Here is a 15,597-nt window from a genome sequence, read left to right as displayed (position 1 = left end):
TTTTCCTCCCACCGTGGGGCTGGCCCTGAGCACTGCAGCCCATCTGCAATGGGAAAAGGGAGCACGGACATGGGGCTCAAGGTATGATGAGAGCTGGCATTTCTGCCATGAGGCTCACCGTGGGCTAGGAAGCAAAAATAGAGTTTGATTCACTCCCTGCCAGCCAACCCAGGTCTGTTTTTCCCTCAGAGCTCTGGGGAGATTGTCAGGTCCCATCTTCCCCCCTTCTCCCCCCTCCCCACTGAGTTGCCAGGGTTCATTTTCCTTCCCAGGTCTCTTCCATGACATGAGCAGCATGATGGAAACATGGCAGTTTCAGTCCAAGCAGCAGCCCCAAGAGGGAGAAGTGTGCTGAGAGCAGGAATTCAGCGCAGGAAAGGTTTCAAGGTTTCAGGCTCCAGCTTGCTTGGAACAAACCCCACAATTCTGCAGCTCCCAAAGAGAAAGTTCTCTTCCTCCCACCTTCCTCAGGACAGCCAAAATCTCTTTGTGTTGATCAAAACATCTCATTTGCATTTCTGATCTGTCTTCATTCTTCTGCACTTGGACACAAACCTTTCAAACCTGGGAAAGGAGAAGATTCCCTGGAATGGCCACGTTTGTGCCCTTCTGGAAGCAGATGCAGGATGCAGGGAATAACCTTCCCCTGCTCCCTCTGCCGAGGTTTCTTCTGCTCCATCACTGATCCAGAGAGGCATTTTGTGCCTGGAAACCACATATTCCACCCAAATAGATCCCAGATTCCCCCCAGACATACCAGACCAGTCCCCAGATCACCCTTCAGCCGCTCCTCCGTGCATCCCGTGGGATGGGACAGCCGCTCTCCTTGCGGGTGATCCCAGCAGCCCACCCCGCTGTGATCCCATGGGGGATCCATGTGGGATTCCCAGCACACCTGAGCTGTGCTTTGCCTCTGGAGAGGCTGGGATCCTCCAGGTGCTCTTTGGGAATGGCTGGGAAGGGACAGGAGCGGCGGCTGCAGCAAGGTGCTGGTTGAATTTGGAGCTGTGCTGGTGGGATTTTGGGATTGCTTGGATCCGTTCCCAGGTCTTTGTGTGTCAGAGCCTCCTCAAAGGCATTTTCCAGCCTCACATTTCACTGACTCCCTGAGGCCGCAGCATTCTCGGCTCATTAGTCCCCGGTCCCAGCGCTGGGCACATTCCTGACGTTCTGAGGCCGCGGGATCTTCTCCAGATCATTCCACAGGTTCTTCCCGAGGCTTTTGTGCTCTTCTTTCTGTGCTGACCCACATCCCCTCTGCCATTTGGATCACCCTGCAGTTCTGGGCACACCGGGAGTGCATCCCGGCCTTTGGACTCGTTCCTTCTTCCAAATTCCCGCTTCCTTCCTGGGCTCTGCTCCATCCTCCGGCCCTGCAGATCCCTTCTCCTGCCCATCCCTCTCCCCCTGCTGCTGTCCAGACCTTGCTGAGCCCTCCAGCCTGCAGCCAGCGCCTTTTCCAACTGCCCCGGGGGAGGGAGCACGGGAATTTTCATTCCTGAGGGTTCCATCCCCTCTGGAATGTGGTTTTCCACGGGGCAGAAGAAAGGTGGGGCAGGAGCTGCTTACCCCGACCCCAGGCACTGCAAGCGGAGCCATTCCCGGGGAGGAAAAATCAGGGGATGAGGGAAGAAGAAGGAATTTCTCTGGCTGCCCCAGGCTCAGGTTTTCCAGGAGAAGGGTCGGGAAGGAAGAATCCCGTCCCTGGTCACAGCACAGGGTGATGCCATCAGCGTCACCAGAGCTGTCACCGCAGGTGTGGGCACTGCCATCCTCACCACCCACCCAAACTGGGGAGGCAGCAGCCAGGGCTGTCTCTGCTCCCTGCCTGGGAAGCCAGAGAGATCCTTCTGCCAAGGAAATTCAAAGGAGTGACAAACTGACACAAACTTCCCTTTTGCTCTTTTTTTTTTTTTTTTTTTTTTTTTCTCCCCCCTTTAATTTCTTTTTGGAAAAGCTTTGGAGAAATTTCTGAAAAGGGCTGTCTCAGCAACTTCCCTTCTGCCTCATCACTCGGAGCACTGCAACATCATCAAATTAGTCAAAAGAAAACAGTGGTGCCTCTCATTTCTCCAAACAGCCAGATGCTCTCTCCGAGGGGAGGCAGCATGCCGGGCCCTGCCTGGCACCAGTGGGGGAGGGCAGGATTCCTCTTTCCTTTTTAAAGTATCAAAGTTGGCTTTTGGAACTGAGAAACCCCTCAAACAGGGGTTTGGATCTCTCTGGATCCAAGAGATCTGGCTGAGTGTGCAGTGGATCTGGGAGTGGTCAGAGAGGGATGCCTGGATCCTGGATCTGGCTTTTGGGATAATTCATCCAACCAATGGCCTCCATCTTCAGCATTGCTTCCAGCTTCTCAAAGACATGGAAATGGGGATTAAAAAAATACCTCATGGAATGGTTTGGGTTGGAAAAGACCTTAAAGCTCATCCTGTCCCACCCCTGCCATGGGCAGGGACACCTCCTGCTGTCCCAGGCTGCTCCAAGCCCCAGTGTCCAACCTGGGCTGGAGATCTCCAAGGAGAAGGAGCCAGCTCCTCTCTCCCTGCGGCTCTCCCAAGGCAGATCCCTGGGGATGTGCAGCCCGGCTCCCTGGGGAAGCTCCCCAGTGCCCACCAGAACATCCCTTTGGGCTCCCCTGTTGATAAAATCCTCTTGGAATCGTTGTCAGGGTGCTGTCCTGCTCCAGCTGTGGGTGACATCCTCACAGGGATGTGCCAGCTCACCCTGTGCCTCTGGGGGCTGCAAGAGAGGAAAATAACTCATCCCAAAAACCCTGTTCCTGTCCCAGCTCGCAAACAAGGCCCTTACAAGCGAGGGGCAGGAAATATTTGTAAAATGAAGCAATTGATGGTTTTTATTTTTATTCCCCCATCTGTGCTCAGACTGGGGTGAGGCTCTGGCTGCTCTGAATGGGCTTTTCTCTCCCTGCCTCTCTCCAAAAAGACAGAGCCGGATCCTTCTGGGCAGCCTCATCCGGGGAGGTCTGCGCTGGCTCCGGGCAGCCCCTGGCCAGGCACAGCACCAGAAACACCCCCAGCTCACCCTGATGGCTCTGTCACAGCCACGCTTGGCTGTGCTTTTCCAGCAGAGCTTTTTCCAGCTTTTCCTGCAGGGTCAGCCCCTCCCTGCCGTGCTCATGCAGCCAGAAATCCATCGGGAGCAGCAGCACGGATCCTGCTCCTGCCACACCCGCAGCCGTGCCAGGGATCTGCAGGTGATTCCCACCTGGATGTCCCTCAGGATGGGGCACCTCGCTGCCAGCTGCTGCTCGAGGCCAAGGAGCGGGGCCTGTAAATCCCAAAACATCCCAATGAACTGCCAGTTGAATCTGACAGCTGGGATTTCTCCACGTGTGGCTTTGCTGCCGTGCCCACAGTGAGATGTCACATTCCCAGGCCTCCGGCTGCTGCTGCCCGTGGATGGATCCCTCTCCAAGCTTCCCTCGTGGCCCTGCAGACACCTCTGTGGGAGCAGCATCCTGTGGGATCTCTGGCTGATCCCAAACTTCTCCCTGTGGTTTTCCAGTGGGTTCCTCCTGCTGAGTGCCGAGTTCCAGGAGAGCCAAGGGGCGTTCCTGATGGATTCAGTGCTTCTGCCTTGGTTTTGGGCTGCTCCTCGTGAGGAACACTGGAGGTGACTCCAGGAGCTCGGTGACCCTGTGCTGACCTGGCTGGGTGTCCCCTGGCTCCGTGGGGATCAGGGCAGGAGGGCAGGGATGTGCAGCTGTGGAAATGAGAGTTCTCCGGCAGATTTAACAGCTGGGCCCCGTTCGGAGAGCCAGACCAGCTGAGGTTTCATCCTGCTAATTCCCTGCTGGGGATTACTGGGATGGAGGGAGACTGGCCAGGAGACCCTGAGCTTGCCCTTTGGATTGGGCACAGTGGGATTGCACGTGGCTGTCCCTGGGACCCCTGGGATCCGTGTGGATCCGTGTGGATTCCGGGATCCGTGTGGATCTCCACCACCCGCAGCAGAGATTGGGATCTGTTGCCTTTGGCTGAGGCGCTGCGGGTGGGGTTCCTTGGTTTTTTATCTGATTGAAACCTTTTCACGCCCTCCGAGGAGCCAGGTCACCAGGGAACAGCTTTCACCAGGAATCCCAGGAAAAACGGCCCTTAGGCACCTGTGCCTCCTCCCTTGCACCAAGGCGGCCACTTTCCAATGTCTGGAAGGTGGCCAGAGCCCAGGGAAATATTTTGGCAGCTGAGCATGGCTCTGCAAGAGCAGAAAAATGACAGGAAAATGCTCTTTAAATGAAGTCCTTTCCTTAAGCTAAAGGAGTTCAAGGACTGTGAAACCGAATTTATTTGTATTTATTTGTCTTCCTGAAACAGAACCAAGAGCATCCTGTTGGTGTGATTTGTGCCTGGAGCACAAGTGTCCTACTTTGGTCAGTGCCCAAGCCCTGCCACCCTTAATGAGAAGCCTCATTATTGATTCAGTGGCATCTGGAAGGCTTTTAAGGACTGACAGCAGGAGCAAAACAGTTCCAGAGGGCATTTCTTCCGTGCCTGTGTCCATCCTGGGCCGTGGCCCTGCTCAGCCCAGCCCAGGGAGCCCCTTCCCTGCGCTGGCGCCACGGGAGCCGCCTCCTGCCCGTGTGAGCGCCACGGCCCCAAACCCCCTCGCTTTTCTCCTTGGCGAGGGCTCACGTGGCTCAGTTTGGCATCAGCTGCTCCCTGGGCGGCATTTCAGAGCCTCTCCCACACCCCAAAACGTGTGTGGTGCCGTGAGTTACACCTGAGTTACACCTGAGTTACACCTGAGTTACTCCGGTGTCACCGCGTGGGCCGGGGCAGCGCTGGGATGTCCTCGCTCCCCAGCCTTCCCCTCATCCCCAGCAACTCCAGGGCAATCCAGCAGTTTCCTCGGCTGAAATCGCTTCCACTCACAGCGTCTGGAAAGGTCAGGAAGAGGAGAGAGAGCTCCTGGGAGCCTCCTGTTTGTTCTGGGGTTTTATTTTCCTCTTCCCTGCTCACGAACACCGAGCTGCTCTGCAAACTCCTTCTGCCACGAGCTCTTCCAGCCTCCTTTCTCCATCTCCCTGCTGCTTTTCCCAGGGTTCCAGCTGGGGTTTGGGGTGGAGAGGCTGTGCTGTAGGTCCAGCGTGGGGACAGGGCTTTCCTGAGGTGGAATTTCCATTGCGTTTGGGTTGTCCTCACCTCGGTGATTCAGCGCCTTGGCCGAGGCTCAGCCTTTCCTTCCTTCCCATGGGGCAGCAGCCAAGTTTTGGCTCCTGTGGGAAGCAGCTGGAGCAGGACCTGTGCCCGTGGTCCCAGCACCCAGGGAAACACATGGTTTTTAACCCTTCAGTTTCAGGGAAGGGGAGAGCAATCCCCAGAAAGCTTTGCCGGCTGGGATGGAGAACGATCGTGTCCTGGGGGACCTGTGGGGGAAGAGCAACGTCCCCGTGGTCCTGAACAACCCCTACTCGGAAGCAGAGCAGGTAAGAGGCCGTGGCAGGGGCTGCTTTGGGTGGGAAAACCAAAATTCCCAATGTTTGTGGGAAGGGTGGCTTTGGGGGGGTTCTCACAGCGCAGGGAACCTGCAGGGACGGGGTGTTCTTGATCCCAAAAGCTGGAGGTGATGGAGGTGATGGAGCTGGGATCCCAGGAGCTGGAGTCGCTGTGGTTCAGGCAGGGAATGGAGGTCACTGGAGAATGATGCTCCTCATCCAAGGGCTGACGTGGGATGGGAGCCCAGCCAGGACGCTGAGGCCTCCCTGGGGAATGTGATCCCTTTTGGTGGCACAAGGCCAGGCTGCATCATTAAAGTCGTTTGGATTCATCTGATGGTAATTCAATAGAGCACTTCAGATAATGTGTTCCACGGTGCCTTTTCATCTCCTCACACTCCACCACCGTAAATTCTCAGGCTTCTTTGCCAAAAGGAGATTAACTCCACGTTTGTAGCGAAGCCAGAGACGTCAGGCAGACCCTGCCAGGCCACCAAGATCACCTCGGGGAAAGCACGACGTGCATGAGCTCTGCCAGTGCTTGGGAAAAAGGCTCTCCCTGCTGGGATTATCCAGGGCAGGACCTGGGGCACCCGACTGGAGATCACCTCCCTGCCATGGCAGGGACACCTCCCACTGTCCAGCCTGGCCTTGGGCACTGCCAGGGATCCAGGGGCAGCCCCAGCTGCTCTGGGCACCCTGTGCCAGCGCCTGCCCACCCTGCCAGGGAACAATTCCTGCCCAATATCCCATCCATCCCTGCCCTCTGGCAGTGGGAGCCATTCCCTGTGTCCTGTCCCTCCATCCCTTGTCCCCAGTCCCTCTCCAGCTCTCCTGGAGCCCCTTTAGGCCCTGGAAGGGGCTCTGAGGTGTCCCTGGAGCTTCTCCTCTCCAGGTGAGCACCCCCAGCTCTCCCAGCCTGGCTCCAGCCCTTGGAGCAGCTCCGTGGTCTCCTCTGGACTGGCTCCAGCAGCTCCAGGTCCCTCCTGTGCAGGGCCCCAGGGCTGGATGCATTTCTCCTGGGAATCCTGCATGGAATGATGTTCCCACGCACTTCTGCAGCCCCACAGTGCCAGGGACCCACGGGGGGCTCACGAGACGCTCTGAGCTGGTGCTGATGCCCCACACAGAGCCCTGGGCAGGCTGCAGGGCCGGGACCAGCCTGGCCTGGTGCAGCTGCCATCCATTTCCAGCCTCCCTCACCTCAGGACGGTGGCCAGGTGTCCTGGCCAGCCCCGGGGTGGGTGGCAGCAGCCCCAGGTGCCAGCACAGGTGCCCTGTGGCAGGGACAGCTCAGCGCTGCTCTGCCTTTGCCCCAGCTCTGGGAAAACTCTTCTGCCTCCTTTGCTAAGCCCCGTGCATGTCCATGTCTGTTACTATAAGCACTTTAGAACCTTCTGTGTGCAGAGCTTAATTTCCCTCTGCGCTGGGGCTGCCAAAACCGCCACTCTTAAGCTGCTATTAAACTCTTTATATTTTTTTTTTTTTCCACTGGATGCACAGCTTTCTTTTTATCCTTCTTATCCCTGAATCCTTACGCCTGCTTTTCTGGAAGCAGTGTGGGTTTTTTTTCTCCCCCAGCCGTTCCCCAGGGCTGTGTGCAGTCAAGGCAGCTGAACTTCTTTCAAGCAGCAATAAATACTATTAACACAAGGGAAAGTCAAGCCAAGTGGGAACTTTCCTTGGTTTTTTGAAGCAGGGTTGGGTGGATTCGCTTGGCCAGGTGGCGAATGTTCACTGAGGCTCGTAATAAGGTGCTGAAAGCCCCGCTGGGCATCGATCCCCATCCCTCTGTTATTTTTTTACAAAACCACACCACGTTTCTCGCCGGTTTCCCGGGAGCCCGGTCCCCCCGGCCCTATCCCTGAGGATGCTCCAGGTCATGTCTGAGTGCCCAGGGACTGATTTGTGAGAGCTCAGAGCTCTGTGCCCCAGCAGCTCTCCGGGGAAGCCACTCAGGGCATCTCTCTGGGGACATTGGCAGCGGTACCGAGGCAAAGGAGCCGCTGCGGTCTGGAAGGAAATGTCAGCGCTCCAATAAATCCACAACCTGGCTGCCCTGGCACAGCCAGCCCGGCGGTGCCACCGCAGCCTGGGGACCTGGGGAGCCCAGAACGGGGGGTGTCCGCTGTCATTCTGTCCCCAAGGGCAGGGCAGGAGCAGACAGAGCTCCGGAGCCGCCCTGGGTGAGAGCTGTTTGTGCCCCGGCTGCAGCACTTGTGTCTCGGCTTGTCCCTCTCCTGAGTCACCGATATCCCAGCTGCCTGGTTAAAACGTGGAAAGGTCTCACGCAGCCTCCCTGCCAGAGCGGCGGGGAATATTTGGTGTCAGGGAAGGGACACACACACACAAACACTCAGCTCCTTCCCTCTGGGTTCTGTGTCTCCTCTGGGGTGTGGTTGTCAGACCTGACACCTCTGCTGGTCCCCAGGGTTCAGCATCCCTCTGCTCCCTGGCCCTCTCCCAGCAAGGGTTGTCAGGGGCTGGAACAGATTCCTGGGGTCCCACAAATCCCTGGAAGTGTCCCAGAAATGACTCTCGGTGCTCTGCTCCTGCTGCTCACTCAGAGGTTGGGATCAACCACCTTGGAGATCTTTCCCAACCTTCATGACTCTGTGATTCCAAGATCTTTCCCAACCTTCATGACTCTGTGATTCCAAGATTCCCGGCCTGCCCGGTTCCTGCAGGGAGAAGACAAATGGGGAAGGGAGCAGCTTCAGGGGGGGTTGGAGGCAGAACATCTGCAGGCAGCGTCCCCCCCTTGCTCTGAGCATGGGGACATTGCCACATCCGCATTCCCAGCACGTTTTGGGGCCACACCTGCTCCAGCAAGGAGAATTTTAGCAGCACACCTTGTCAGGAGATGAAAACTCCGATTAAAAAGTGCCGGATCCAATCAGCACTCCCTGCCTGGTGCTCCCGGCTGCTGTCTGGCAGGTGGAGCTGCAGGTGAGGATTGGTTTTGGTGGCATTTCTGAGCTGTTCTCAGCACGTTTTGCCCAGCTCAGAGAGCTGCTCTGAGCAATCAGGCTCAGAGGGAAGGTGGCAGATTGTCCCCTTTGGTCCTCAGGGTGGGTCAGGGAGCACAGGACGCTGTTGGTGATTAAAGAATGATTTTATTCTCTTGGGAGAGTAAAATAATCCGAGGGGGAAAAAATGACCAGGAGCTGCCACAGCAATGATTCAGGTTGGATTCCTCAAAACTGAAAAAAAAAGGAGCTTAAAAATAGTGGTTTTTCCAGGAGTACATTGAGATTATTTACTTTTTATTACCTTTTATTTACTTATTTTATTTTATTTTATTTTATTTTATTTTATTTTATTTTATTTTATTTTATTTTATTTTATTTTATTTTATTTTATTTTATTTTATTTTATTTTATTTTATTTTAATTATTTTATTTTATTTTATTTTATTTTATTTTATTTTATTTTATTTTATTTTATTTTATTTTATTTTATTTTATTTTATTTTATTTTATTTTATTTTATTTTTGTATTATTTTATTGATTTATTTTTATTACTTTTTATTTACTGCTGGGTTTGGGCTCTACATGAGGATTTTTATTTGGCTTCTGCAGCATGCAAAGGGGAGGCTGAGATGTGGTGTGTGGACATCTGGCTTCAAGGGGTAGACTTTGACACACTCCTTGGGAAAACCATGGGATTTGTGACATGAGGAATGTCAGGGATCCACGGCAGCACAGCCTGAGGGGGTGCAGGGAGCAGCTTTTGGAAACTGCAAGGACTAAAGAAGGTCCTGCTGAGGATTCAGGCTGTAAATCTCTTCCTTCCCCTCCAGCCTCTGTCCCTGGATCCCAGAATATGATTTCAGAGCGTGCCATTACACTGCAAGCCTCAGGCTGCTCAAAATCCCTGTTTTCCAGGGGAAAAAAATAAAAAAAACCTGGAGCTTATGGTAAAAACAAGAACTGAGCAAGAAGTCTGGCCTGCAGTGCAAAGGTGTCAGCTCAGGCAGGCATCGGCCCCGGAATCAGGCAGGCATTGATCTCTCCAAGCTTTGGGAAAGCAGAGCAATCCCTACTGGAGCAGGATCAAGTCAGACCTGGAGCCTCAGCTGCTTTGTCATCCCTGTGGCTCCTGCTGCTCTCCCTCCTGGACCAGGAGCTTCTCCCTGGTTCTTTGTTCCAGGCTGGATTTGTGCCGCTGCTGCCCCTCCCCAACAAGAGCCCGGGACCCTGGGAAAGGAGGGTGAAGGCAGCTCCAGCTTCAAGAAAACCAGATTAATTCAACAGCAGCCCCAGAATTCCTGCAGGAAGGGACAGAGCCAGCCCAAGCCCAGAGCCTTGAAGTGGTGCCAGACCCAAGCAGCTTTGGCCAGGACGCTCTCGGATGTCCCCGGGAGAGCTGCAGCAGCAGCGCCGTGGTTCCAGGGATGGAATTACATCCCCGTGTAAGGTCTGATTCCCAGGAGACAGAGCCACTGCAGGCTCCCTGTCCCCACTGGCACAACATGATGGCTCTTTAGGCTTCGAGTGCTCGGCGTGAGTAAGGGCCACAGCAGAAAATTGCGATTTTATCTGTGAAAATGTGCAAAAAGAAGCACCTGTAAGCAGTTCTTCTCCTCACAAGCTCTGTGCTGGCTGAGGCTCTCCCTGTGCTGGCACGGAACTCAAGGAGAGCTGGATGAGCCCATCCCATCCAAGGCAGTGTCAGGGAGCCGAGGCTGCAGAAATCCAACCACTCCCGATATCCCCGCTCGGATAATTTATCCATCCTCATTCCAAGTCTTTCCAGCATTAATATCAAAGGAGCTGTGCCTTTGGCTTGCTCAGAGGGATTCTCAGCTCTCAGCTCGGCGTTGCTTGGCACCTGCAGAGCCTGAGCAGGTGATGCTCCTTGGAAAGAAACATCCCACAGATTTTGGAGGAGAGTCTTCCTCTGGGAAACCTGAGCACGACATTCCCCAGGTCACTTCCACCTCTGTTTTCATCCCATCATTTTCCACAGGTTTGGCTGTCCCATAACCAGGCACGACTTCTGAACTCCACTGCGAGTTGGCTGCTCCATTGAGGGATCCCAAATAATGCCAAACATTGGGATAACGCTCCTGGCTGCGTCACCGCTGGAATTTAAACCCAGGCACCCACCCACACACAACCCTGGGTTGCTGGGACCTTTTTCCTGTATTTTGCTGATGAGTTCTGACCTTGTGCCGGGTATTCCCTGTTTTCCAGCCGCCGCCGTCCGGGCGCCAGTCCCCGACCAGGAACACCCACAACGGGAGCCCCTCCAAGTGCCCCCGCTTCGTGAAAATCAAGAACTGGGAGACGGGATCTGTGCTCCACGACACCCTGCACCTCAAAACTGCCATGGTGAGCAGAGCTGGCAGGACTGGCCAAAATCCCCTGAGCGTCGTTGAGCGGATGGCGCCGTTTCCCAGATGGATTTACCCGGGAATGTGCAAGTGGAGGAATTCAGTCTTGTCTCCAGCAGGGTTTGAATTTCAAATCTTTGCTGCAATAGGCAGGGGGGGTAGAAATCCACCTGGGATAAACAAGGAAAAGCATTTGACTTCATGCCGAGCTGGGGTGGGAATCCCATCTCTCCAGTCAGGAGGGACAAGAGGTGACTGCACATGGCCTGGCTGTGTCACTGTCCCCACCCAGCTGGGAATGTCCCTGCTTGTCCGACACCACCGCCCTCTGTGGAGGTGACCTCTGCTGCCCCAGCCCAGCTGGGGTGACCAGAACGTCCCTGTTCCCTCTGTCCCCTCAGGCCACGGCGTGCACCGAGCAGATCTGCATGGGCTCCGTGATGACCCCCAGCCCCCACATCCGCAAGTCAGAGGACACCAGGACCAAGGAGGAGCTGCTGCTCCTGGCCAAGGACTTCATTGACCAGTACTACTCCTCCATAAAGAGGTGAGCGCTGCCTGCAGGAGCCCACAGCCCGGGGCTGTCGCTGCTGTCCCACGTGTCACCCTGGGCCCGGCACAGGAAGGACCTGGAGCTGCTGGAGAGGAGGCACCAGGATGGTCAGAGGGATGGAGCAACTCCTCTGGGAGGAAAGGCTGGGGGAGTTGGAATTGTTCAGCCTGGAGAAGAAGCTTTGGGGTGACCTAATTGTGGCTTTCCAGTGCCTGAAGGAAGTGAAAAGAAACGTGGAGAGAGACTTGAGGCAAGGGATGGAGGGACAGGACACAGGGAATGGCTCCCACTGCCAGAGGGCAGGGATGGATGGGATATTGGGCAGGAATTTTTTCCTGGCAGGGTGGGCAGGCCCTGGCACAGGGTGCCCAGAGCAGCTGGAGCTGCCCCTGGATCCCTGGCAGTGCCCAAGGCCAGGCTGGACACTGGGGCTTGGAGCAGCCTGGGACAGTGGGAGGTGTCGCTGCCATGGCAGGGGTGGAATGGGATGAGCTTTAAGGTCCCTTGAAGCCTAGGCCGTTCCATGATTCCATGATTCCATGATTCCACGATTCCATGATTCCATGATTCCATGATTCCCTGATCTGATCTCCCACACGTGTGACTCCCAGCACGGGGAGACTCTGGCACTCCATCAGCAGCTGCTCCTCAAGTAGAGTTTCATTCCCGGTGTTTGTTGTGTCCCTGCTGAAGTCACCGTGCTCTCCCCCTGCTCCTCGCTCAGCTGTTATCCCAAAGCTGGGATAACCATCCACACAATCCCTGTCTGTGTGTGTAGGAGCAAGGTATCCCAGGTGGAGAGCAGCAGCATTCCCTGCCTCACCCTCCCCCTCCTCTGCTCCCAACCTTCCCAGATCCGGCTCCAAGGCCCACATGGAGAGGCTGGAGGAGGTGACCAAGGAGATTGAGGCCACTGACACGTACCAGCTGCGGGACACGGAGCTGATCTACGGAGCCAAGCACGCCTGGAGGAACGCGGCGCGCTGCGTGGGCAGGATCCAGTGGTCCAAGCTGCAGGTGAGCACCAATCCCACCAGAAACACCCAGGACACTCCTGCCAAAGGGTGTGCCGGGGTTTTGGAGAGGCAAATCCCGCTCTCCAACAGCTGGGAAGCACAGCAGAGGTCCAGGGGCAGGCGTTCAGCACACACAGCTCCCCTCAGCAGGTTTGGGGTGTCAGCAGGAGCTGGAGAAGTGTCTGTGGGATGGGAGATGAGGTGGCTGTGTCTGAAGCTGCTGCTCCAGGTGACATTTTCCAAAATCAGGTCCTGCTCCAACATCTTTCCTGCTGCTTCCAAACCTGTTGTTCCACCTGGAGAGAGGCAGTAGGACACGTTTGGCCTCAGTACTGAGATCCAGCAGGAGGGGATTTGGCTCAGAGCCCTTTTGGCAAGGGAAACACAGAACAGGATTGGAAATCAGTGATCCCTGGGGAATCCCTTGGTACAGAGGTGTCCTCCCCTCGTGTAAACTCAGTGCTGCTGAGCAGTTCCTGTGGCTGCTTCACACAGGGAACGGGCACAGCCACTTCTGTTAATTCTGTTAATCCCCCTTCCTGATTTCCCAATGCTTTCGTGCATGCCCCATCCCTGGAAGTGCCCAAGGCCAGGCTGGGTGGGGCTCGGAGCAACCTGTGGAAGGTGTCCCTGCCATGGGCAGGGGTGGAATGAGATGTTCTTTGAAAGTGCCAACCCAAACCATTCCGTGATTCCATGATTCCATGATTCCATGATTCCATGATTCCATGATTCCATGATTCCATGATTCCCTGTCCCTCAGACGTGACCGACACCTGCCCTGTTCCAGCTTTGAGTGCTGATCTACAAGAGAAGCAGAGCAGAATCCTTAATTGTTGGGGGATAAGGCAGGAACAGCAGCAGGTTGGGAGCACGGGAATGAGGAGGCTTTTGCCTGAGCAGCAGATGAGTCACCTCTCCAAAGAAAAAGGGGCAGCTGGATTAGACATCCACGTGTTCCAAAGGCAGGGAACACATAATTACAGAGCTTTAGATCCCTGAGAAGCCATGGTGGTGCCTGGAGTTCTCCGTGTGCCGTGTTTCCTCTGCCTGGCTCTGCCCCAGGAGCTGGAACATCCCCACAGCTGCTTCCCTGTTTCAGGTGTTCGATGCCCGGGACTGCACCACGGCCCACGGGATGTTCAATTACATCTGCAACCACATCAAGTACGCCACCAACAAGGGGAACCTCAGGTGAGCCACCAGGGAGTCACCAGGGTTTGAATCCGAGGGCCTCTGGATGAGTGGAGAGCCCCAGCTCTGGGCCCTGCTGGGGTTGGGGCTGGGCCCAACAACCAACAGCAATCCTGGGAAGTGTTAGAGGGACCTGACCTGGGCTGGAGGAGTCCTGCTGGCCCAAATCTCTCTCTTCTTGCTGCCTGTGGGACCTCAGAGGGAAGATTTTCCCATTATTTCCCCGTTCCTATATTCTGCATCTGACACAGAGCTCAGACTGCTCTCCAGAACCGTCTGGAAGCCCCCGTTAGCAGCCAGGAGCTGGGAACACCCCAAATTCCAGAGCCGCGACATCCTCCAGCGTGACAACTCCTTGGGACTCACTCGGGGCACACCCAGAGCTGGCGGTGGCAGCACCTTTTCCTCCAGCATTTCACCACTCCTGGCACTCACCCCAGCGCTGCCTTTCCCTTCCAGATCCGCCATCACCATCTTCCCGCAGCGCACGGACAGCAAGCACGACTTCCGCATCTGGAACGCGCAGCTGATCCGCTACGCCGGCTACAAACAGCCCGACGGCTCCGTCCTGGGGGATCCCGCCAACGTGGAGCTGACCGAGGTGCCCAGCCGCCATTCTCAGCACCCCCCGAGGGAGGAAGGGCCGGGTCAGGCGGGTTGGGATTGTCCAGTGCAGCACCACAGCGGGAGGTTGGGTTTGTGTCACCCTCAGGTGTTTTTTCCTCAGGAATAAAGGCTGGGTTTTGCCACTTTTCTGCTTTTCACAGCTGGTTTCTCTTTCACCATTACAGGCACAAGGTGTGATCCTACTGGGGATCTATTCCAGGCTCATTTCCACCCCAAATTCCCCTGACCTGGCCGTGGGTGGGCTGGGACACCCCCTGTTGTAGCTCCCTTTGCTAAGGGACAGAAGGACAGAAATCCTGCCAGGAGCTGTGCCCAGGACCTCAGAGCTCCCTGTCCGCGGTGTCTGAAGAGCAGGTGACCTGCTGGGACACCAACCCCACCTTTCCTTTCCCTGCAGATCTGCATCCAGCAAGGCTGGAAGGCACCGTACGGGCGCTTCGACATCCTGCCCCTGCTCCTCCAAGCCAACGGCAACGACCCCGAGCTCTTCGAAATCCCGCCGGAGCTCGTGCTGGAAGTGCCCATCCGGCACCCCAAGTGAGTCAGGGCGGTTTGGCAGCCCCAAAACCACTCAAGCGGATCAGCAGGACTGAGCTCCTCCGGTGCCATGGCCTGGGGGCTTCACCCAAGACCTTCTCCCAGGTCTTCCCTCCAGTAAAGTGGGCAGAGCTGGCAAGGAAGCTGTGTCCGTGTCTCAGGGCTTTCCCTCGTATCCAGATTGATTTCCTTGGAAAGTTTCCTTTTCCTTGAAGTCTCCCAGGGCTTGCACCGCTCCTGTGCCCATAAACAGCCCCAAAGGGAGGTGCTGATGGAAATGTTCTGCTCAAGTCTTTCACCCCGGTGGCAAAGTGACCTCCCCCATCCCTCTGCCTGCATTGGACAGGGAATGCCTGGCTGGTTGCCTGATCCTGATGTTTTTTCCCCGGCAGGTTTGAGTGGTTTAAGGAGCTGGGCCTGAAGTGGTACGGGCTGCCAGCCGTTTCCAACATGCTGCTGGAGATCGGGGGCCTGGAGTTCTCCGCCTGCCCCTTCAGTGGCTGGTACATGGGCACGGAGATCGGCGTCCGCGACTACTGCGACAACTCCCGCTACAACATCCTGGAGGTAACTCCTGCTGCTCCTGGCCCCTGGGGACTTCCTGGGAAGCAGGCAGGACACTGGGAGAGCGTTTCTTGGAGCGGGAGAGTACAGGACACCCCTTCTCCTGGAGTCACTTGGCCGAGGTTGGCAAGGTCCCTGTGTCCTGTGGGGCCAGCAGGTGTCTGACACAGCCTGTGTGATCCCTGTGGAGCTTCCCACAGGCTTCCCAAAGAATCTTAGGGATCAGCATGGTCATGAAAGGGTTCAGGGACACTTGGTGGCTCCTCAGGGGTGCGTGTGCCCTTGGGGACCCTCAGCTGGTGCCATGGC

General features: G+C 55.9%; 1 protein-coding gene across 4 annotated transcripts in view; it reads left to right on the top strand.

The window, feature by feature from the left end:
* NOS1 (nitric oxide synthase 1) overlaps positions 1 to 15,597 on the top strand; it is a 69,878-nt gene that overhangs the window by 31,392 nt on the left and 22,889 nt on the right. For all 4 annotated transcript variants that reach the window (XM_086855203.1, XM_086855202.1, XM_023937733.2 and 1 more), the window contains exons 3-10: positions 5,317 to 5,449; positions 10,658 to 10,795; positions 11,199 to 11,344; positions 12,205 to 12,367; positions 13,469 to 13,560; positions 14,020 to 14,161; positions 14,585 to 14,724; positions 15,117 to 15,291. In XM_086855203.1, coding sequence (XP_086711329.1) covers positions 5,317 to 5,449; positions 10,658 to 10,795; positions 11,199 to 11,344; positions 12,205 to 12,367; positions 13,469 to 13,560; positions 14,020 to 14,161; positions 14,585 to 14,724; positions 15,117 to 15,291 — 1,129 coding nt within the window. The remainder of the gene's footprint in view (positions 1 to 5,316; positions 5,450 to 10,657; positions 10,796 to 11,198; positions 11,345 to 12,204; positions 12,368 to 13,468; positions 13,561 to 14,019; positions 14,162 to 14,584; positions 14,725 to 15,116; positions 15,292 to 15,597) is intronic.

Source organism: Cyanistes caeruleus, chromosome 18 (genome assembly GCF_971803275.1).
Source record: "Cyanistes caeruleus chromosome 18, bCyaCae1.hap1.1, whole genome shotgun sequence".
Taxonomy (NCBI): Eukaryota; Metazoa; Chordata; class Aves; order Passeriformes; family Paridae; genus Cyanistes; species Cyanistes caeruleus.
This window is presented reverse-complemented; position numbering and strand designations above follow the sequence as displayed.